The sequence below is a fragment of the Callorhinchus milii genome, unplaced genomic scaffold, assembly GCF_018977255.1.
Source record: "Callorhinchus milii isolate IMCB2004 unplaced genomic scaffold, IMCB_Cmil_1.0 Scaffold2, whole genome shotgun sequence".
Classification (NCBI taxonomy): Eukaryota; Metazoa; Chordata; class Chondrichthyes; order Chimaeriformes; family Callorhinchidae; genus Callorhinchus; species Callorhinchus milii.
Genome location: NW_024704743.1, coordinates 119,485,610 through 119,510,200, shown reverse-complemented (window position 1 = coordinate 119,510,200; position 24,591 = coordinate 119,485,610). Strand labels below are relative to the sequence as shown.

Sequence of the window (24,591 nt, the reverse complement as noted above, 5' to 3'; positions counted from 1 at the left end):
ACTCCCTCAAGTTTTTCCAGTCCAAACAATTCTGCAATTGCTTCTGGTGATTGTATCAGTTGGCCCACCATCCATCGCCTTCTGCAAAGAGTGACCGCTGCTTGCTGCTGATCCCTTTCATATTCGTGACCTTTTTTCTGATCGCAAGCCAGGCTCCACGGGTAGTGAAAATAGCAATGACCTTTAGCATCTTCCCAAGCTTGCGTTTCGCTTAGAGTGGGAGGAGGTGGGGGAGAGGAGAAAACCACAGCTGGAGACTGATAGCCTATACCTCTGGGACACTTCATTGCGTGAGGGGCGCTAACAAATGCAAGTTGTTGTTGAACCTCTTATAAAGTCGCCTTGATTTCAGCGATGGCGAACGCACCTTTCTTTTAGGTTGATTTGAGGTGCCTCAAAGATGTGATATGGCACTATATCAAATGCAAGGATTATTATTATGTTGTTTCTCCCCCACCCCACCCCTCTGCTGCGTCTCTGATGTTGGCAGTGAGCTTGATGCACTGTTGAGAGGTTTGCTTCTTGCTAGGAATCTGGACACTGACTTCCTGCTTGTTTAGGTGCTGGACTTTGATAATCGCTGGTCATCCATCTGGAGTTGGTTCAAAAGTTTGCTTTGCAAACAGCTGAGGGGAAAAGCAGAATTTGTGTGTTCTTCACATTTGCGTGCGAAATAATTTTTATCATAATAATAAGAATCCTTACATTTGATATAGCATCTTCTCATTTCGTTGAGACATCTCAAAGCGCTTCACACAACATACTGTCAAGTGAATTGACTGTATATTTTGTGGGCGAAACGCTGCAACCAATTGCGCACAGCAGTGCCCCGAAAACGATCAAGGATTGAATGACAAAGATATTATTATTATTTTTTAAGGGATTGTTACCCTAGAATGCAATCTGCCAATCAACAAACAACCGGGTTCTGGGAGGATTGAGATCAGATGGGCTGAAGGTGCTTCATCATCCAAGCCGCTCTTATCATCTTGAGAATCCTCTGTGTGAAGCAGTGCTTTGTGGTCTCAGTTCTAACTATTGGAACCTAATGTTTTGCCGTTGAAACAATGAAGTTGATAACTTGCTCCCTGTGTGAAAAACGTTAGCCTCTCTTCCAGGAATTAATCATTACATTAAATATACATGAGCTTTATATTGGAGCATATTACATTTCATGGAATAATATAGTGTGTTTCTCTTATGTAAGAATGCTAGCAGCTCGTTCCACCTCCTGGAGATCAGGCACAGGTAGTGTTGCCAGGTTGTGTACCTTTGCTCTTAGTCAGTGAATGACACGTGAATCAAAGAGGCCTAAAGGAAGGGAGCAGGACTGAAAAATACATTTTGTGCAGCGCCTTTCACATCAGGAGGACATTTGAAAGGGCTTCACAGGGCATTGTGTTTTGTGGGCAAAGGCAGCAGCCAATTTTGTGCTCCGCAATGTCTTACGAACAGCCATGAAGTGACTGACCAGTTTTATTTTGGGTTATTGTTGACCAGGATTGATTGAAAACATTGGACAAGGCATTTGTTGTTTAACCAAAAACGCTTTCAAAATTTCAAAAATCCACATGAAGATTCTGTGTGCTTTGTGACTACTTTTTTTCCCTTTCTTTGAATATATATGATGTTCAGGGTTATTAGCTGAGTGACGCAAGTCTGTGACATTCCAGAGATGCCAATCCATTGCCACAAGTCTCGGTCCTTAATGCAATTTTCTTGTTGTCATTTGCAGTACGTCTACACGGCAGACAGTGCAGTGTTCAGCATCGGACCGGCCAGAGACCGCATCCCTCCAACCCCAGTTTCCATTCCTTGCTGGGACTTCAACATCGATGTGAACCAGTCGGATTTAAACCTCCCACAACCCCAAAAGCATCTGTTTCTCGGTGTTTCTCCCAACGTCAGTGCCAGCAGCTGCCAGTACTGGAGTCTGCCAGCGATGGTTCGACCGGATTTCCCGAGGCAGAGCATTGCAGTGCCCCTTGCAGATCTCAGTGAAAATGGATTTTGTACCAGGTATAATAACAGTAAGACTCCCCACTCTCTTCCGCCTCCACCCCCCCACATCCCCTGGAGATCTGTAGATACATTCTGTTGTGTAACCGTTGCACCTCAACATTAGTGTTGTCACCAACAGTTGCCTGGGGTGGATATCTATTATTTGATGACCAGGAGCATCTGAAGTCGTTCCTACATTTAACCACAATAGATGCTGATTTTAGAAATAATATATTCATAATAATAATAAACAGTCATGGATTGCGTTACCAGATTATTATTTTTTCAATTTTCTTTGAAGAGATTGTTATCCCTGGAAACACGATCTGCCAATCGACTAACAACTGGGCTCCTACTTATTGCTAGGTAAAGAGAGGTGTGTGGAGCACGAAACTTCCTCACGTTTCGCCCTGCCCAGGAATCGTACCCAGGTCCTCTTGCTTGCGAGGCAAGTGCTCTAACCAATACGAAACAGGATAAGCAAGAGAATGTTATGGGAACTGAAACACGTAGCCAGTCTCCATAACTTGTACTATTTTACTTCGATGTTGGTTGTTACAGGGGCATATAAAGTCCACTTTATTTTTTTGCAGGTCAACCAGATTTCCGCACACTGTTTTTCTTTGCAGATTCTCGTGCAGCACTTTACAATGGTGTCAGGTTGGGTCTGACACTAATTCACTCATACTTTGCACTCGCACCATTTGGCACAGACACAGGCAGCATATTTATCCTCACTCTTATCTTCAATCTGGTTTCAATGAAACCTCTCAGATCTTCGTTTTAGGGAGGGAATGAATAGTGGTTAAGTTTTTTAATAAGTCTTTTTTTAATCTGAAAAGTGTATAAATCAAGAAGCAGCAGGGGAGGTGGCTGAATGGCTTGCTATAGACTGGTGCTGCCTCACAGCTGGGAATCTTAGACTCTTCTGACAATAAGTTGCTAATCTCATCCTGGTTATCAGTCACTGCACACAGAGAGACAATGAGAGAGAGATCTTCAGTGATCCAACATCCAGTATGTCTTAGCAAAGTTAACAGTGATGTTAAACCGTCAACAGCTAGTCATCCTGTGTGTTGGGCCCCAAGACTTCTGATGGTTGTCTTAAAAAAATTGATCACTCAATCCACAACTGCTTGTGGGACGCTGTTGCTGCGAAATTGGCTGCCGCGTTTCTCCCACGAAATATACAGTCAATCCACTTTATAGTATATTCTATGAAGCACTTTGAGACGTCTAGAGGACGTGAAAAGCGCTATATCAAATGCAAGGATTATTATTATTAACAAAATTCAACATATATAGTCTTATTCTTGAGGCTGATTTGCAGCAATTCTTTATAGTTATTGAAAAAAAATCTTTCAATTTAAGACTGTTTTCTCAACATTATGCAGTGTAGATGGGCGGATATTCAGATTGTTCCTGTTGTTATTATTATTATATTATTATTATTTTATCGTCCACACCATAGGAGTCGATATTCACTTGAACCTTGTTTCCTTGTACCTTCTCCTTTGCAGAGCCATAGTGATAACTCACCAAGAACATCTCGGAGTCACCTACCTGACAGTGAATGAAGACCCCAGCCCCAGGATGTTTATCCACAACAGGTGTTCTGCCACTATCATAATGAAAGAGAATATCAGAGGTATTCAGCCAACAATGCCCACCCCATCCCAATTTTCTGCCACGCTTCCAAAATTCCTTTTTCTTGCACTTTCCACTTTCTCTCCCCGCCTTCGAAACCCTCTTTAACAAGGTGTCAGCTTGGCTCAACAGATAATACTCTCGCCTCCAGTCACAACAACAACGATTTTACATTTATACAGTGAACCTCACATAAGTCTTTATCTTTATAAATCGTATAATCCCTTAAGTAGTGCATGCACCCGAGTCCTATTCGGATTCCTACCTCAGAATTTCTTAGCACTGGTCATATTTTATAAATCGGATAAATGGCTAAATCGTAACGATTTCTTTGTCCAAATACATCCTAAAACCTTCATGTAAATTATCACCTAACTTGTAACGCCACGACTGCACTTACCGGCTGCATTGAATTGGGGGAAATTAAGTCTTGACCCGTCACCGCATGCGCACTTACTGGCTGCATTGAAGTACGCATGTGCAGTGTAGATTATTGATTAATAGTCGGAGATTGTATGACTTGTGCAAGTTTGCCTGTAACTCATACTTTGTGTGAGTCATATTAAACGTCATGGCCCTGACTGATACGCCTTATGTGAGTATTACCGCTCCTCATGTTGAGAGGACACCTCAAACCGCTTTATAGAATCGTCTGGGATCCCCAGCTGGAGGTGAGGGAGGAGAGGGGACATGGAGAAGGGAGCCAAAACTGTGATTGCAAAGAAAGATGTTAAGACAAGCTTTAAAGGTGTGGTCGGAGATGTTTGTGGGTTGTGTCTCTGATACGGTACTGAGGGAGCGCTGCATTGCTAGAGATGTTGAACAACAACAACTTGCATTTATATGGCGCCTCTCACCAGGGTAGCGTCCCATAGCAAGTACAGAGGTCCTGTCCAAGAGATCCTGTAAAAGATCCCATGGCAACATTGAAAAGGGAAGGGAGTTTCTCCTGTGTCCTGGCCAACAATCCCTCAGATATAATTGGTGATTTACTTCATGTCTGATTGTGGGATGTTGCTATACTGTAGACACTGAAAGCCACCACCGATGGTGGCACAGAGAGCCGGGGGTTGCACAGCAAGTCAAAATTAGCTGAGCAGATTGGAGGAGCGGAAAAATGGGATAGGCGAAGATCGGAGAGATGAGGAGATGCCAGGGATAGAACTGGATTGAAAAAGACGTACAGTAAACTGATAACTCGTTACTCCAAGGGAAAAGGGCTCAGTGACAAGTTAACCGGAGATATATGTATAAATACATAATTTGACAACATGATGACTTAAGCGGCAGTGACAAGTTTCAGGAGTTTACTGTAGAATAATGCTGTAGTGTCTTGGGGGTACTGCTGGCATCTAAACAGCTGAAACCACATAGCTTGCCATTGATATTAGTGTCTGGCAAGCTTTTCACTGCTTGTCCAGCTAGGACCTCCCTACCCATTGGGGCTTTGGCTTGCAGGGTTAACAGGAGCTGAGTGGGATGACTCCCAGCCCCCAGTGACTAGTCAGAAAAGCGAAGAACCAGTCAGTAAAAATGAGAGAGAATGGAGAGAGAACCCTCTGAGCCCCGGGTTGACCTATCTTTTCTGGGTCGGTGCCAGGTTCCTCCCCTGAGCGCGCACTCCCATCCTATTCTGTTTCTCTTTTGCTGCACCATTAATCTAACTTTTCCTCAAGTAGTTATTCAATTTCCTTTTAAACGTTGCGATGGATTGTGGTAAAGCATTGCGTAGTCTAACAAACCCTGTGTGAAACAGCTGGCAGGAGGGTGGCGGAGAGGTTGCTGGCCAAGTTTCCATTAGGCTTTCTGTTGTTTGTTAGAAGTTGGAAAATATATGCAGCATTAGTTCTGATTTTTACTATAAGAAACAGCAATCTCACTGTATTTTAAGGGGACTGTTTAAGGTGAAGTGTCTATCAAGATTTTAGTCCCATTTTAGTGTCTTGGTGGTCAGTCCATTCTACATCACCATTGAGTGTCGGATGTGAATGTGCTTTTAGAATATGTAGTTTCTAGCGAAATATACCATGCGTACCATAGTAAATCTGTCATTTAAATTTCTGTAATGCTATTTCAGATACTCCAAAATGTACGGTTCACCGGCAAATGATTCCTGGCGAGTCTTCCCTTCACCATGAGCTGTATCATCAAGTCTGGAGTTTCCCTGACTGCAAGGCTAAAGAGACTTTGCCCAGTGTTGTCATCAGCATGATACCCTCACCTGAGCTCGCTGAGGAATGGAGCGATGCCGTTGATCTGAATAGTCCTGGCACTCAGGTAAATTAGCAAAGCTTCCACCCAGTTATTTTACCTGTATGTATGTGAAGTCCTGTAGCGTAGTGGTTAGAGCACTTGCCTTGTCAGCGAGGGGATCTGAGTTTGATTCCTGGGCAGGGAAAACATTAGGTAAGTTTTCTTACTCCACAATTTTTCAAAATAATAATTTGGTCACTTCAATCCACGACTGTTTGTGGGACGCTGCTGTGCACAACTGGCTGCCGTGTTTCTCCCACAAAATATAGTCAATTCACTTTACAGTATATTCTGTGAAGCGCTTTGAGACGTCTCAAAGTCATGATAAGGTGCTATATCAAATGCAAGGATTATTATTATTATGTATTTAAACACGATGTGTTTTTTGGCAGTAGGATCCTTTGTGAATATGAGCAGCCTCCAATTTCCAGTGCATGTTTGTTCACTGCACAAAAACTACTGCCGTTAATTTGGCGTTGGTGGATGGTGGAATGTAAAATGTTTCTAATTTGGATGAGAGCTAATTTTCTTCAGTTGAACATCAGCAAGACCGAGGCTCTCTTGATTGGCTCCTGTCAGCGCCTCCTCATCTCAGGCGTTGACAGCATCACCATCCATGGTTGCACACTCTACCTTGCTAAGCCAGTCCAGAACCTTGGCAACTTGTTTGACTAGACTTTCTACCCCACATCCGTACCATGACCCTCTCTGCCTTCCCCCACTTCCGCAACATCGCCTGCCTCTGCCACTCACACCGCAGGTCGCCAAAACCCTCATACACAGTTTCATTACATCAGCTCTTGACTATGCAAGCTCCTTGTCGGCCTCCCCCACTCCTCCCTCCATAGGCTGCAGATCATCCAGAACTCTGCAGCCCGTGTCCTCTCCCACACCAGGCTCCGTGACCCTATCACCCCCATCCTCGCCCGACTCCACTGGCTTCCCATCACTCAGAGGATACAGTTCAAGATCCTGGTCCTTCAAAACCCACCACGGTCTTGCTCCCCCCTGCCTCTGCGACCTACTAATCTACCATCCTGCTCGCTCCCTCCACTCAGAGGGCTCCGGCCTGCTTTACGTACCCCGCCTTGTACACCCCACCCACTATTAGCGGGTGGGTCTTCTGCCACTCTGCCCCCACCCTCTGGAACTCCATCCCCCAGGCCTTCCACCTCGCCCCCTTCCTTGCCTCATTCAAGACCCATCTCAAGACCCTCCTCTTTGACCATACTTTCCATCACCCTGCTTCCCCCCACTGTCCTCCACCCTCCCCGATCCTGACCCCCAGCTTGAGTCCAAAACTCTGACTGTCCTCCCGACTTGAAAAGTACTATACAAATGTAATTTGGTGGTGGTTGTTGTTGTCATTGTTGGACTTGTATCCCACACTCCTGCTTTCTGAATTTTTGGGGGTCTTTTCTTGGATGCGAAACGTCTGGAGACTGAAATACCACCTTCCCACGACTATGTTTATAATAAATGACAATCCTCTCATGTGAAATTGTGCTGTATCACATTGTGGAGATGTCTTAAACAGCTTCACAGGATTTTACTGTCAAGTGTAGTGACTGTATTTTGTAGGATATTGTGGCAGTCCATTCGTGCATAGCAAAGTCCACTAAACAGCCATGGAGTGAGTGACCAATTTTGTTAAGGGGAACTGGCCCAGTAGATACTCCCTTCTCTTTTCAAATAGCGCCAACAGACTGTTGACATCCACCTGAATAGGCAGACGGGACCTCGGTTTTAAAGTCTCATCCAAAAGACGGCCTCTGCAACAATCCAGCAGTGTACTGGAGTATTGGCCTTGTCTGTGAGTTCAAAGTCCCAAATTGAGGGTTGAATCCACAACTTTTTGAGGTGACACTGAGCTACTAACCGAGCCAGGCTGATCCCGGTTCGAAAATTGCCATCCCTATCTCTCGGATGGATCAGGGTGGCTCACGTTGGTGCTCGCGATTGAGAACATCACAAATTCGATCCCTTCTGTCATCAAGCTGGAATCTAACCTTGTTTCTTCTCTTCTTTCCACACTCAGGTGGTGTTTCTACCAAGTTACGGTTGCGTATACGTGGATATCGTTCATTACTCAAGCACTATCACTATGACCTTGGCTCCGGAAGGAAGAGCTGGGCCTGTACTGACCAGTCTTCATGGGTAATTGATCTACAATTAGCTTTGGTCATAATGAACTGCTAAGTAAAGCTGGGCACACCAATACTGGAGTCCTGTAGCGTATTGGTTAGAGCACTTGTCTTACAAGAGAGAGGACCTGGGTTTGATTCCCGGGCGTCAAACAGGGTAGATCTCAGAGCGCTTGACAGCACCGAACCGGGGGGAGGTGACCTTAAGCACGATCAAAGAGGAAGGTAGAGAGGTGCCAGGTCATAAAGGGATTTGAAGATGAGGATGTGGATCTTGACATCGATCTATTCGGTGATAGGGAGCCAGTGGAGCCTGGCAAGAACTGGTCTGATGGGGGTACAGAGTTTAGTGTGAACATGTGGGCAGCAGCGGAGTTCTGGATTAACTGGAGCTCAGAAAAGTCCTTATGAATTTCGTACCTTAGACTCGGAGAAAGGAGATTATTTTTTAGTTCATTCGGCACAGGATTTTGCTTTTTCTATGACATTCACTGCTTTATATGTACAGTATAACTGCCTTGAGAACTGTGTAGGGAATTAAAATGCTGAAGTTCCTGCCTTCTGCCACGAGAGGGAGGGCTGGAGCAATGCTTTTTTGGACGGCAAAGGTTTTTACCATAAACCTAGAATGTAGACAGTTAGTCTATCGTTTGGTCTATCGTGCCTCTCTGTGGTAATTCCTCACCAAAGACATCTTCTCTTTCATTATAGTGATATAACACTAATAATCCCTGCATCTGATATAGAGTCTTATCATGTCACCAAGACATCTCAAAGACGTTTGAAGATTTTACTGTACAGCGGAGTCACTGTATGTGTAGGTGAACACAGGCAGCCAGTTTGCCCACATCAATGTCCTGGTTTTGCATGTCATCGCAGGCCGGCACCTCCAACAATGCAGAACGCACCCCCCATCTCCCCAACACTGCACAGGATTGTTAGCCTAGACGATGAGCTCAAAGTCCCAATGTGGGGCTTGAACCCACAACTCTCTGACCCAGAGGAAAAGGTTCCATCCGTTGAACTAGACTTGACACCTGTTCCTTTCCTTAACGTTTAGATGGTACTTGTTATCATCTAACCTTACCAAGGTTACATTTTGTTGCGACCTCGGTGTATGTCTGCGATGTTCTTACAATTTTTTTCTGGGGGTAATAATCCCTTCAAAATATAAAAACAAATAATTTGGGCACTCAATCCATGACTGTTTGTGGGACACTTCTGTGTGCAATTGATTGCTACGTTTCGCCCACAAAATACAGTCAATTCACTTTACAGTATATTCTATGAAGCGCTTTGAGACACCTCAAAAACGTAATAAGGCAGTACATCAAATGCAAGAATTATTACTATTATTATTAAAGGGTTTGACTTGTACATGGATAAGTAGTTGTAGCTGGGAGGTGCAGCTGATGGAGGAGATGTGGCTAATGCAACAGATATAGTCATAGTATACAGCAGAATCATCACAGCAGTTGTGCTTATGCTCACTCCAATATCAGTAGCGGAAAACATGACGCTGAACCAGGCTCAAAGCTGATCCATCACCCAATCATCATCTGCTTATGTACATTTTTCAGTAAAACAAATACCTCTGCCTTTCCTCTAACCCCACAAGGCCTTTCACCTCCACGTAACCTCGCTTCCAGCTGCCTACACACAACAGGCAAGACGACAAATTCCTCAGAGAGTAGTCTGTGATTCAGCTGGGTCATTGTCTAATAACAGTGGTGTTTGCAATGAAAAGGTGCCAGCAATGTCCCTTTCCTCCCCTTAACTTACTGAAGAGCTTTTCTCTGCTAATGCAAGGTGCTCCATCTAGTGGCCCAGCCAGCATCTGACTAAGCATCTCCTATACGTCTATATTTACACTTTCACGTCGGGAGGATGTCTCGAGGCACTTAACGCTGCTGCTTGGGTACCTGAGCTGGGGGGGGTGGGTGGAGGGAAGGGGAATGATGGTCAAAAGTACAGTCAAAGAGGTGCGTTTGGAGCTGGGCTTTGAACAAGGTGAGGGAGAGAGCGAGTTGGAGGGACCCCAGGATGGTGTTCTACAGACCTGGAGCAGTGGTGTGTGTGTGTGGGGTTGGGAATAGGGAGGGGACAAGAAATAGGCCAGTATTTGCGGAGTGAAAGAGGTCTGGGTCAGTAGGGTTGTAGGAGCTTGCAGAGGTTGGATGGGGTGAGATTATGGGGGGATTTTGAACGTAAAGACAGGATCTTGAATTTGTTCTGCGGATGGATGGGAGCCAGTGAAGCCGAGTGAGGATGGGGTGGGGGGTGATTGTCTTGTTGTGGGGCCTGGTGTGGGAAAGGACATGGGCTGCAGGGTTCTGGCTAGTGTGCATCTTGTGTAGGAAAGTGCTGGAGAGTGCATCAGTGTAGGACTGGGCATAATAATAATAATCCTTATCAGGTCGTCAAGATGTCTCAAAGTGCTTCACAGAATATACTGTAAAGTGAATTGACTGTAAATTTTGTGGGTGAAACGCAGCCACCAATTGCGCACAGCAGCATCCCACAAACAGTCGTGCATTGAGTGACTAAATTATTATTATTAGCTTTTTTAGAAGGGATTATTACCCATGGAAATCGACTAAAAACCGGGTTCCTACTTACTGCTAGGTATACAGAGACGTGTGGAATAAGGAAACTTGCCCAACATTTCGCCCTGCCCGGGAATCAAGCCCGGGTCCTCTCGCTTGCAAGGCGAGCGCTCTAACTACCACACTACAGGACTGTTACTGTAAAAAAAAAATGGCTGTGGGTTGCCTACAAAAATACGATGCTAATTAATGTCAAGATTTTTGAGGTTTCCGACATTATAAGCAACATGAAAGATGCAAGTTAATTTCTTCTCTAACACCATGTCTGTGTGTATGTTTGTGTCTGTGTGTGTGTGTGTGTGTGTGTCTGTGTGCGTGTGTGTTTCTCTGCACAGAATGATGAAGCAGACCATTGTGATGAGGTTGCTGGTCTCTCAGGCGAGCCTCACTGTTAATGACGACGTGACCAATCACAGCAAATCATCCGAGCTACTACGCCTGACACTGGACAACGTGCTGTTGAACCTCGCGCCGGTGGTGAACCATTCCCGGCCCCTTCCCGGGAATTCCGGGCCGAGCCCAGCGACGGGGTCTCGGAGCTCTACATGCTAGAGTTCTGCACCGGGGACCTGCAGGTCGACAACCAACTTTATCACAAAGCCAGCTTCCACTTCCCCGCCCTGCTCTGCCAGGAGCTCAAACCAGACACCCCCCAGTGGAAAGCGGGACCGAATTCTGCACCGTCAACAAAGGAGCTCGATGACTACAGGCAGCGCTGTTTCCTGAAAGTCTGCGTCCTCTTAAGAGAGCAGAACTTCGTGTTCACCATGAGCGAAACAGACTTTGAATTGAAACCTGCCAGGCTGTACGTAGAAGACACCTTCGTTTACTATGTCAAGACTCTCTTTAACACATATATCCCCGAGACTGGATTGGGCAGGAAGCCGGGCAGGACACCTCGCTGCCTGGGGGAGCTTGCTGTACCCGAGCAGGTGCTGAATGCAACAAATGCTTTGGTGAATCCGGTCAAACTGCAGAGGCTCACAATCCAACCAGTCAGCTTGCTGGTCAGTGTCCACGCCTCAATAAAGCTGTACATTGCTTCGGACCACGCTCCCCTTTCCTTCTCTCTTTTTGAGCGGGGATCCATCTACACTACACCGAGACAGCTGATCCACGCACTCGCCATGCACTATGCTGCTGGGGCTCTATTCCGTGCAGGTTGGTACCTTGTGCCCGAAAGTAGCTTGAACATTAACAGGGTTGGAAAAATGTAGTATACACCAGACAGAAGTCAATAATAGTAATAATAATAATCCTTGCATTTGATATTGCGCCTTATCACATCTTCGAGACGTATCAAAAGTACTTCACAGGATATACTGTAAAGTGAATTTGACTATATTTTGAGGGCAAAACATGGCAGCCAATTACGCACAGCAGTTTCCCACAAACGCTCATGGATTGAGTGACCAAATTATTTTTTGGAAGGGATTATAACCCCCAGAAAAAGCGATCCGCCAATAGACTAACAACTGGATTCCTACTTACTGCTTGGCAAACAGGCGTGTGGAATAAAGAAACTTTTCTCCCTGGGAATGGAACCCAGGTCCTCTCGCTTGCGAGGCGAGTGCTCTAATCAATACACTACAGGACTCCCAAGTGACTGGCAGGTCCTGGGTTGCAGCTAAAATTGAGGGATATTCATGTTCCCTAAATAAATAAGGACGAAATCATTTCTCTGAAGTCCATTTCGAAAACAGCAAGGAGAAGGGAGTTTCTCCAGGTGTCCTGGCCGACAATCCACCAAATAACATTCCTCATTCACTTCATGGCAGTTTGCGGGACATTAATGTGTGCAAATTGGCTGCCCCATTCGCGTACAAAATACACAGCCACTGTAAAAATCCTGTGAAGCGCTTTGAGACGTCATCCTGATGTGAAAAGCGCTGTTGCAAATATAAGGATTTTTTTTTTTTAATTTTGCTTTATAACTTTTGCCAGACTTTTCCAAATTCACTGGAGCCTAAGTACAATCCCACGCCAGCGGGTTCTCAAGTCCGTGTTGTGAATCCTGTAATTTTCAACCCCGAATGTGCAGTTGAGGACAAGTTAAGAGGCTTTAAGGCAATGTTCAGTGCACTCACATGACTCCAGTTTTTTTTTTGCATTGCTGTGTGACTGACAATTACGGATGGCTTGTACACTTTTCATCGCCTTCTTACATTGTTTTTGGAAACTTGCAACCATGTTGAAATTTGTTTTCAATTAATGGACCATCTGCTATCATTTTTTAGTTCTGATTTATGATGCTTGTTTGGACCTTTATACCTCCAGAGTTCAACATTTATTCCCACTTCACGTTGCATGTCTTTATCTTTCCGATCTCTATGTGTGTCTCCCACCCTCTCTGTTGTACTCATTTACCCCTGGAGACTAGAAAGTGACCTGTTCCGGCCGCTGTTGCTGAGAGATATATAAACACACTGAGAGATGGATAATCTTTCAATTTGTCCTCCCTGAGGACACTTGGTTTCTTTTCTCTCCTCCCCCCCCCCCCCCCCCCCACCCCCACCCCTACCCACCCAATTGCCTCAGTGCTCCCAAATGCAGTTTAGATTTTAACCCGAGAAGTAATTTTGCTGACCTGCACGGAATACAGCAGGGTGTCGATCGAAGAGGAGGGCCGATGTGGAGTTCACAGGTCACAGAGGTAGTGGGGAGCAAGGCTGTGATATGGTAGCAAATCCTTTCAAGTTGCTATGAAACACTACTCACCTGTACAGCATGGAGCCGGTATCAATTCACCCCACAAAATATACAGTCAATTCACTACCCTGCGTGAAGGGCGCTATATAAATGCAAGTTTGTATTGTTGTTAAACGAGGTCCCGTCTGACAGATCAGGTAGTTGTTAAAGAGACCACTGCACTGAACACTCAGATACATTTTTGTAATTTTCATTTACCTTGAGAAGGCTGCAGGGAGGCCAATGATGGCAATTTCTGTCCTGCTTTTTTTTCCCGATCAGTGGAGTCCTGCAGCTCAGTGGTTAGAGCATTCGCCTCACAAGCGAGAGCCCTGGGTTCGATTTCTGGCAGGGCAAAACCTTGGGCAAGTTTTCTTACTTCATACGCCTGATAATAATCCTTGAGGGGGAAAAAAAAATTTAGTCACTCAATCCACGACTGTTTGTGGGACACTGCTGTGCGCAATTGGCTGTCGCGTTTCACGAATTCACTTTACAGGTCTATTCTGTGACGCGCTTTGAAACGTCTAGAAGACGTGAAAAGTGCTATATCAAATGCAAGGATTATTATACTATTATTTATATTATTATATAAGTCCCCAGACAATGTGTATATGGTGGGAGCGCCGAAGCCACTTTCTCACATGGACCTAACTAGGTTTGACAACTCAGTACAGAGGAAGCGAGTGAAATGTTCCCACGTCCTACACTCACACAGTACAAGATTAAAATATTGGTTTGGATGCAAAAGTCCCTTCGGTCCATCTGATCTCATCTCTCCAGAACACTCACCCTACTGTCCTCCCAACAAGCTGTTTTATAAATGAGTCCTGGCCTCAATCACCCTTTCTGGCAACCTCTTCGTCTGAGTAAAAACTTCCTGGCGTCTGGCTTGAAATTGCCCTTTACAATTCCAATCCTATTTCCTCTTGCTCTACTGTCTCCTTTCTGTTTTGACTTGTTCAATCCCGTTTACATTTTTGCACTCCTCTATAAGTTCCTCTCACACAATGTCACAATGAGTTGATAGTTTCCCTCCCCATCTCCCTACCTACCCCAAATCCTTGTCTCAGAAGACCATTAAATTCAAAATATATTTCCTGAATCTCTCTCTTTCTTTCCTCTCTCTCTGGAGCAACAAACACGATTGGTGGGAGGGGTTGATGGGGAAAAGGATGGAGAGTGAGGTGACAGAAATCCATGCTCCCGCTTTAACTTGGGGTTGATCTTAATTTGTCATGGTTCGCCCCCCCCCCCACTCCACGCCCACACAAAAACCGCCTCTTTCTGGTAGCCAGAAAACGCACACACCTCCTCCCCTGTCCCCACCCACTCACTCCCCTGTGTAAGCGTGACACCGTTTACTGTATTGGTTACGTCAGCTCGAATACCGGGGCTGGTCTGTATCTCTGTGTTGAGTTACGGGTATCCGTATTGGTGTTTCGCAGGTCCCTTGCAGAGTCCTGGACTTTTGCCTTGTCTTAGCCTTTCAGCCATCTTGTGTGGTTTATTTATAAAAAGAATTCAGGTGGAGCCGGGATCATGGAGAATTCTTAAATCCACGACTGTTTGTGGGACACTGCAGTGCGCAATTGGCTGCCTCATTTTGCCCACAAAGTATACAATCAATCCACTTTACAGTATATTCTGTGAAGAGCTTTAAGACGTCTCAACTACACGATAAAGCACTATATCAAATGCAAGGATTATTATTATTATTACTATTACCATTATCGAAGTTTAACATTTGTAACTGTTGAACCTTTTTTTAATTTGCTCTGAGCAAATGAGCCTTTATTGTCGTTAACCCTTTTGTTGTTTGTTCCTTGCAGGCTGGGTTGTCGGTTCCCTGGAGATCCTTGGAAGCCCGGCTAATTTGGTGAGAAGTATAGGTAACGGAATAGCCGATTTCTTCAGGCTTCCCTATGAGGGGCTGACCCGAGGCCCAGGTGCCTTTGTCAGCGGAGTCTCCAGAGGAACAACTTCGTTCGTCAAACATATTTCCAAAGGTAGATGTGATTTCATTGATCAAACAAAGTTTTGCATTCCAAGATCGTACATGTCAATCAGAACGTCTCCTGGCGATCCTATATTGGGTTTAAAATTTGTGATGTTCCTTAAATAAGTTAAGGAACTCCTTAAGACACACCGTAAATTTTACTCCAATTTTCCTGTTCCAGTGATCTGTAGGAAAGTGAGTACTTTCAGGGATTTTTATGTTAGCACTTGATAAAACCGTGAGGTATTGTGCCTTAAGGTTGTGGGGTACCACCTCGGAATTGCTGCTCACAGTCTAGGCTAACGCTCCATTAGGATACGTTAACAATACAAGTTTACATTTGTATAACGCCCTTCACGTCGGAAGGACATCCCAAGACCCTTGGCAGTGCCAGCTTGGCACACAAGCTGGGGGTAAGGTGAGTGGTGAGGACCAGAATGGCCCTTAAAACTCTCTGCATCGTTACCCTATGTGAAGGACGATGTGTAACTGCTACTACTGTTGTAAAATGAATCTCTCTTTATGAAATATATCTTAGTATTTGGCTAGAAATGAAAGTGAATGTCGTTTCTGAATTTGTGTGCTACGTGCATTCAGGTACTCTGACGTCAATTACCAACCTGGCGACAAGTTTGGCTCGCAACATGGATCGTCTATCCCTGGACGAAGAGCACTACAATCGACAAGAGGAGTGGAGGAGACAGCTTCCAGACAGCCTGGGGGAAGGCCTGAGGCAAGGTCTATCGCGCCTGGGAATCAGCTTGCTGGGTAAGGCAATATCAACTGGCTCTTTATGAGCATGATAAATGCGAAGCATTACACAAGAGCTCATCACAGTAAATTCTGAAGGTAGACCTCAAGAACGCTTATAGCTTTCCTCAATCTGTACAGCATTACAAAGCCAATAAGCAAACGCTTCGCCAAACCCAGCGCATTACGGAGCAGACTGGGCTTTATTGATGCCCTTTAATGTAGGTTCGGGTTTATTGACGATTGCAAATGCGCCCCTGATGTGTCAGCCATTTATGTTGAAGCACTTCAGCTTTGTTTATACGCTTTAAGTTTTATGTAAACTTAAAGGGAAAATCAATTTATAATGAAGGAATCCAGGCTCGCCTCACCCAGAGTGACTCTTACCCGTTTCAGGGAAATGGATCTATTAATCTCAATATGAAATTGCAGCTCTTTTGCACAGTTTCTGTTTGTGGAAGAGATTTACTTCTCTGTCTGTGATTTTGCTGCGCTGTGACCTGTGCATAGCGTGGCATGCCCACAAGTACTAATCGGGTGATCGGGAGGAAAAAAGTACGTTTTTATTCATTTATTTATTTCGTTAGGACTTATTTGTCTCTTAATACAGTGCACGCCAAATATCCATTCTTCACCTAGTCTTGATGTAACCTCATTGCTCCACTCTGGTCTGCTCCACATCCCGCACCGGGCTCGCCCCACCACTGGCGGTCGGGTTTTCACTATTTCTGCCCCCACCCTATGGAATTGCATCCCATGTTCCCTTTGCCTCACTCCCTCCCTTGCCTCCTTCAAGGCACGGCTCAAAGCCCTCCTCTGTGTCCAAGCTTTCAGCTACCCTCCAAGCCCTACTCTCTCTGCCCTCCACCCTCTGCGATCCCGACCCCCAGCTCCGGTCCAAATCCCTGACTATCCAGCGCCTTAGGACGTTCTCCCAACCTGAAAGGCGCTGCGTAAATATAATTTTGTATTGTATTATATTTGCTCTCGAGCCCTGTGGTTGCCACTTGTTTTGATTGATATTTTGGTGAGAGGCAGCTGTGGTGTCCATTGCCACCATTGTGGTGCAGCACATCTCAGACAGCAGTGGAAGATGCTTCTCACTAAGGTTTTCCGCTGTATGAAGGGTGCACATTGTATATTATGATGTAGTACACAAGCATTTTTTTTTATTTTGATAAATCTGTTTTATATTTTCTGTAATAGGGCAGTTTAAGGGCTGCTTAAGGATTCAGAATATGATATGTGAACTGTCTAGACTTGTAGAAGCTAAAAAATGATCTGCTAAAGCGGTCCGAATAGTTGAAAGACTAACAGCCAAGAATGTGCCAAGGTGAAAATGAGAGTGTGAGTTGCAGTCTCAAGCCATTGAATGAATATTTCACCAAGCAAGATTCTAGAAATGGAGGAAAAAATATTTTTTGATAAAATTCATCGAGCTGGTACACCCTCACGTAGAGTAAACCAACGCAGTGCATTGATTTTTATTTCTTTTGGTCAGCCGGGGGTCTTGACACGTGTGGAAAAAATCAACACACGGGAGCTTTCAAACCAGAAAACAACAACAACTTGTATTTATTTAACACCCTTCACCAGGTAGCATCTTGGGGCTCCACCTCTGAGAGTTCCACCTCTGCACGTCACCTACACGTGGGCATTTCCCTATGTCTGGAATGGTGTGCGCACTCTCCTCAGAGAGACGCACCCTGCTTACTTCATTTTGAAAGGAATTAGGTGCAGGTTGGCAAGGGCTAAGGCTTGGGCACCTCAGAGTGCGCGTTAGGTTTCTGCTGGAGTTTATCCGGCTAAAATCGTTGCAGTTGGTAGCATTCTCGCCTCTGAATCAGAAGGTTGTGGTTTCAAGCCCCACGTTGTTCCTTTAAGCACAGTCTTGGCTGGTACTCCAATGCAGTGCTGGAGAGTGTGCTGCATTGTTCGACGTGCTCACAAGAGGTGAATATGCAGCGTTATTTATTCCATTGTCTCATCTATTCTTAACTTATTCTTTTTTGGAGAAGCCTTAGGCAAGTTTGCTTACTCCACACGCCTCTGTTTACCTAACAAGTCAGTAGCATCTCCATTGTTAGTCGATTGGCGGATCGCTTTTCTGGGGGTAATAATTCCTTGAAAAAAATTATTTGCTCACTCAATCCACAACTGTTTATAGGGCACTGCTGTGTGCAATTGGCTGCCCACAAAATATACAGTCAATTCACTATATAGTATCATCTGTGAAGCGCTTTGAGACATCTCAAAGAAGCTATATCAAACGCAAGAATTATTATTCTTATTTCTTCCGGCACCCACCTACCAAAACTTTCAGAATAGGTTTTGTTTGGCTGAAACCTGATTTTAAGAGATGGACACATTTTTGGGAGTGTTTAATGCCTTTCGAGACAGCAAGATGAAAGGTAGGTGTTTAAAGATCTGCCAGATTCTCATAAATAGGCATAACAGTCTCGATGGGCTAAATGTTTTCTTGGCCTGTGTACTTGTCCAGCACTGCTCACCTCATGGCTGATTGCGGGACATTGCTGTGTGCAAATCGGCTGGAGTGTTTGCCTACAAAATACACAGTCACTACACTTCACAGTATATCCAGTGAAGTGCTTTGAGACATCCTCCTGACATGATTGGGACTGTATCAAATACAAGACTTATTATTATTATTATTTCATTCTCCATGTCTCCCCTCCTAGGTGCAATTGCCGGTATTATAGATCAGCCGATGCAGAATTTCCAGAGGACGTCCGAGGGGCAGGTGTCAGCGGGCCGCAAAGCCAAGGACGTCATCTCTGGGGTGGGGAAGGGCATTGTGGGCGTTTTCACCAAACCCATCGGAGGAGCAGCTGAATTGGTCTCACAAACTGGCTATGGCAAGTCAACAAGTCTTGTATTTTAATCAGCACCGAGCTCAGAAAATACGTGGCGAGAAAAGAAAGTTTGTGTTTTTGTGGTAACCAGGATCTGTGATGCGCCTTGTGTAAACTCTGCGTATATGTGTGTAAACGTCTGCAACAAAGGGAATCATAGGTCTCTTCAATTTTGATGATTGATTAAAGACACCTGTAATTTCCTCTGCAACAGATGTTTGCACGTGGTTTACACATACCGCTTAATATACAGAAGGCCTCTGGCAGGTCACCCCTTAACCTTCTCAGCTGTCAAGAAACCATCCTAACTTTTCAGTTCTCTCTTTATATCATGTCAGTCTGGCTCAGTTGGTAGCAGCCTCGACGACGTGAAAGATGCTGCTACATCAAAATGCAAAGATTATTGTTGTTATTATGTGGTTCTGATGTAGAACCTACTAAACCTGTTAGTGGAGGTTGTAGATTTGATCCACTCTGACATAGGGAGGAGCAAATCGGAGATCTGTAATCTCTTTGTCTCATGGAACAACAACAATAACAACTTGCATTTATATAGCGCCCCTCGCACAGGGTAGCGTCCCAGAGCGCTTCAGAGTGACAGAGCACGACGCCAAGCTGGGAGGAGCGGGGAGGTCGCCATACGCACGGTCAAAGAGGAAGGTCTTCAGGCGCAATCTAAAGATGGGGAAGGAAAGGGCAAGATGGAGGGCTAGAGGAAGAGCGTTCCAGAGTTTCGGGGCGTAGTGGCTGAAAGCATGGTGGAGCGGAGGACACAAGGGACATGCAGGAGGCCAGAACCAGTTGAACGGAGGCAGCCAGTGGTGGGTTGGGTATTTGAAGGAGGTAAGATTCAGGGGAAAAATCACCACCAAGCTACTGTAACAAGCTTCCAGTGGCTGGCTCCACACCACACCATCTGGTGCACATAGCCACTCAGCCATCAGTGAGGCTCGGATTATTTTTGGACAGTTTTTTTGCCTGTGGATGAAATTGAAATATTATATGTCTATAAGAGCAATGCTCTGAACACTCAAACACTTGAAACCCACGATTGCTGTGATACTAAACGTTTATTTTGTTATACTTTTATTTCCTCAAAATGAATGCAAGGTGCTTTGTGACAAAACATTTAACAGAAAACATGCGTGTTGGAACATTTTAAAGCAAGGCAATTACAGGAAAAATCCCCCAAAAAACATCGGTACCCCATTGCTTAAACAGATGTTTTTTCAGAAAATATCTCTTGAAAGTCTTTTCCCATAGTTATCATTGTAAGAATCTTGAAGGTGACCTTAGTTTGTTTTCTTTTGTAAATAGTGGTTGAAATCCTGACATACTATTTGAGTTTTTAGCTCATCATCAACAACAACAAAATTACATTTACATAGCGCCTTTCACGTCCCACGGAAGGACGTCCCAACTTGCTGGACAGTTGGGGGTTTGGACCTGACCTGATGGGTTGGAATCAAGAGGGATGGTGGGTTGGGGGGAGGGAGAGTGGCCGAAAGCACGATCAAAGAGAAATGTCTTGAGACGGGCCTTGGAGGAGGCAAGGGAGAGAGTGAGGCTGTCCCCATGTTCGTAATTATCGTCATTGATGGATATCCCCATGTTCCCGCAGGCAATTCTAGAGAAGGGAGTTTCTCGCAGAGCTTTGCCTGACAATTACCCCCCTCCTCCTCCCTCCCCCCCCCCCCCCACCCCCGATAAGATCAGTCATCCACTTCAACGCTGTTTGTGGGACATTGCTGAGCGCACTTTGGCTGCCGTGTTCGCCTAAAAAATACACAGTCACTGCGATTTACAGTACAATCCTGTGAAACACTTTGAGACGTCCTCCCTACATGCTAAGGTGCTATATCAAATGTAAAGAGCATTAATATAATTCAGGTTTCACAGTGGACAGGGCAAGCCACCACAGGAGCCACATCTCACCCACAAAACCATTGATGCTCATAAACCCCTAATAATTCTGAACGACACTTTGAGGTATTTAAAGTGTCCCCTTCACAGCAGGACTGATATAACCCAGCACCACGGACTACTGTAACTATTGAGGGAGGGATGGTGGTTGTGGTTGTGTGTGTGTGTGTGAGGTGGGGGGGGTGGGTTGGGGAAGGGAAATCGTTCGATCCATTAGACTCGAATTCACATGTGTTTCAAATCCTGCACCTTATGTTTTTTATTTTTTTAACGGTGCAATTCTGTTGATTTAGTTTTAAGATTATTCTCTGACCATAATAAGTAATGGATATACTCGCAGAGAAAGATTGTTTGTCATAATAATGTTGCTTGGAAATCCTAGCCCTGTGAAATTATCATACTTGGATGCTGAGCTAATGTAGTTGTCATGGTGTATAGAAATTAACAATTGTTACTGCATTAGGTTACATTAGTTTTAAATGGCTGTGTTTGTACTGTTATTTAGAAAGTCTCAGTAGTCATGTGGCGTTCCCCCTTCTCTCCCCCCCCCTTCCCCCCCCTTTCAATTGCTTTCCCCTTCGGCTTTTAGGAGTCCAGGTCCAGTGTTATAAAGATGAACAGTTCTGTCTTTTACCATAATTTGCGGTTAAAAGAGATGAAATACCCTATCATTCTGTTCCAAACTCATTACATCATTTCAAGCCCTGAACTGCAGTGCAGGGTTGGTTAAGTCGGTGCAAGAATCTTCTCTTTATTATTGTTCCAGGTATTTTACACGGAGCTGGACTTTCTCAACTTCCCAAACAGAGGTTTCACCCTGCTGAACAGCTCGCTGACCAGGCACCAAACAGCCACGTCAAATATGTCTGGTAAGAGTGTTCTGGCAGTCAGTCATTTTTATGATGGTATTATTCATTACATTGCTCTGGCTTTGTATCAAACTAACAGGTCATTTATCTTAGTGGTGGTGGGGCGGGGGTGGAGGGGGAAAAAAGTTTGCTTCTTCCATGAAATGCTTCGGTTCTGGAATTTAAATAAAATTAATGGTATCTGCTCAACATTTTGCATTCCGACAGGAAAATGCTGCAATCGTTGGGCAGGCCTGAAGTCTTTATGGCCTTGGATGTAGTTATCGTGAGCAACTCGGGCCAAGAGCACCAAGGCTGCTTGCTGCTCACCTCTGACGTGCTGTTTGTGGTCAGTGTCAGCGAGGACACGCAGCAGCAAGCGTTCCCCGTCACCGAGATCGAGTGCGACTTCATCCCAAAGAAGCAAAACCAGCTCCAAGTCGTCCTCAAACAGCAAAGGGTGTCTTACGATGCAGAGGTGAGCGATTGACGCCTGGAATTCCTCAAACTCTCAGGATTAAGTGATCTTATAATCATGCCATGCCGACACCTCCTTAAGGAGAGGTGGGACAGGGGAATGATGATCATCATCATAATAATCCATTTCATACATTTGTGGAGTCCCGTAGTGCAGTGGTTAGCTCGCTCACCTCGCAAGCAAAAGGACCCGGGTTTGATTCCTGGGCAGGGCGAAACCTTAGGCAAGTTTCCTTATCCTACATTCCTTTGTTTACCTCGCAGTAATGGGAATCCAGTTGTTAGTCGATTGGCAGATCACTTTTCGGGGGTAATCATCCCACCAAATAAAAATTGATTTTGTATGGTTTAACCTTCCTTCCCCTCCAATAATGGATTGAGAAGGCTGAAATGCAAGGTTTAAGTGTTTTCACGTTAAACATTTATGGTTTAAGTGCATTATTTAAGTAAAGCAAGTTATCTGGTTCCTATGGGAGGCAGGGTTGGGGAAGAACTTATTGTTAGTAACAATCCTTCCATTAAGGTCACACGCCTTTCATTGCGAAAGGATGTCTGAAGCGCTCGGAATCATAGAAATTTACAACACAGCAGGAGACCTTTTGGCCACCTAAGTCTGCGCTGTCTCTCAGAGCAAGGTGTTCATTCATTCTCCCTGCCCTGCCTTATCCCCATTTAGCTTTGACACTCTATACCTACTGCCCTTCATGGGATGGAAAGTGCAGTGATTGTGCATTATTAAGACAAACTTGACGTGTAACATGAAACATTAATTTTTACAAAAATAATAGTAATCCTTGCATTTGTTACAGTGTCTTATCATGTCATTGCAATATCTCAAAGCACTTCACAGAATCTACTGTAAAGTGCATTGACTGTATTTTGTGGGCGAAACACAGCATTAAACTACATGAGGTTAATATCTAGCGTGCACAATCGGCTGCCGCGTTTCGCCCACAAAATACACAGTCACTACACTTTACAATATAATCTGTGAAGCGCTTTGAGACGTCTCAAAGAAGTGATAAGGCGCTATGTCAAATCAAGGATTATTATTATCATAATATAATATATAATAATATAATAATGTAATATCACTGACTCAGCTATTCCTCTTATCCAGGGAGACGGGGTGAGAGAAAGACTGTCCGAACAGCAGTACGAGCGGTTGGTGGATTACGTTACCAGGACGTCACATTACATGGTGCCCAGCAGCTCAGCCTTGCAAACGGCATCTCAAGTGGTGGTGGCGGATCCCCCCGCCACCAGGACCAAGACATACCAGTACCTGGTGGATCATCACTGTGCGGCTGTGTTTGTGAGCAAGTTTGCCATGGTGAAGAGCAAGGCTCTGCGGAAGGGATTTTATTAGGTCTGACGGGGTGGGGGTGGGGTGGGGGTGGGAAGGTGAGAAAGGTCTTTGTGATTCCAAAGCATTGCAATTTTTCTGGTTAAGTAATTGGCTTCCCGTGGCTGTTTAACACCGGGCTTCGACTAAAACCTCTGTGCTCAGCGTCAGTCTGTTTACATGATTTTACGTACGTTTTGCCTTTCTCAATAATGCCTGTGGTTAAATCAGCTCCGATAAACCCCATCCCCCACCCCCCCAACCCCCCCTCTCCCCCAGTACGACACTGAATAAAAACGATCGAGTTTATGTATTCACAGAGGAGCGAGGACAGCTTTGTGAGACGTCTGCCACCATTTAACACGTTTTATTATTTCCCACAAAGCGTACTTCAGCGAAAGAATCATTCATATGACTTAAACGCAAAAATATTTAAGGTAAATAAATTTTTACAAAAAAAATAAGTTTGTGGTACGTTGCCGCTTTATTTGCTTTGAAATTGAAAGTCAAGTATCGTGAGCAAATTAACCACATATGCTGAAAACAAACACCTCGAGAGGTGGTGGACTGAATGGGGAGAACTTTTAGCTAACATTGGGTCAGAAGGCGTAGTAAGGCTGGACAAAGCTCACTTCGGGAAATCAACGGGGCAATGGGGCTTTGCGCTGTCAGCCTGGCTCAGTTGGTAGCACTCACATCTCTGAGTCAGAAGGTTGTGGGTTCAAGCCCCACGTCAGGACTTTGAAACTCACGTAGTCTAGGTGGACACCCCAATGCAGTGTTTCATTGCCGGTGACGCTTTCCTTCACATAAGATGTTAAATCAAGGTCCTGTCTGCCTGTTCAAGTGGATGTTAAAGATCCCCCGGCACTGCTCAAAAGGAGAAGGAAGTTTCTACCGGAGTCCTGGCCAAGAAATGGCCATATAAAATTGGTCACTCACTTCATGGCTGTTTGTGGGACATTGCTGTGCAAACATTGGCTGCCACGATCGGCCACTGTCACTACACTTCACAGTAAAATCCTGTGAAGCACGTC

The 24,591-nt window shown here is 44.9% G+C and overlaps 1 protein-coding gene across 1 annotated transcript in view; it reads left to right on the top strand.

Annotated features, from left to right (window-relative positions):
* Window positions 1-24,012, top strand: part of LOC103179701 (vacuolar protein sorting-associated protein 13B) — a 481,880-nt gene extending 457,868 nt beyond the window's left edge. Inside the window, 12 exon segments of the mRNA XM_007895087.2 lie at window positions 1,736-2,019; window positions 3,522-3,649; window positions 5,726-5,925; window positions 7,940-8,058; window positions 10,987-11,164; window positions 11,167-11,812; window positions 15,172-15,348; window positions 15,936-16,106; window positions 18,788-18,964; window positions 21,651-21,753; window positions 21,961-22,210; window positions 23,330-24,012. Of these exon segments, the coding sequence (XP_007893278.2) occupies window positions 1,736-2,019; window positions 3,522-3,649; window positions 5,726-5,925; window positions 7,940-8,058; window positions 10,987-11,164; window positions 11,167-11,812; window positions 15,172-15,348; window positions 15,936-16,106; window positions 18,788-18,964; window positions 21,651-21,753; window positions 21,961-22,210; window positions 23,330-23,578 (2,682 nt within the window). The 3' untranslated portion in view covers window positions 23,579-24,012.
* Window positions 24,013-24,591: the final 579 nt, after the last annotated feature.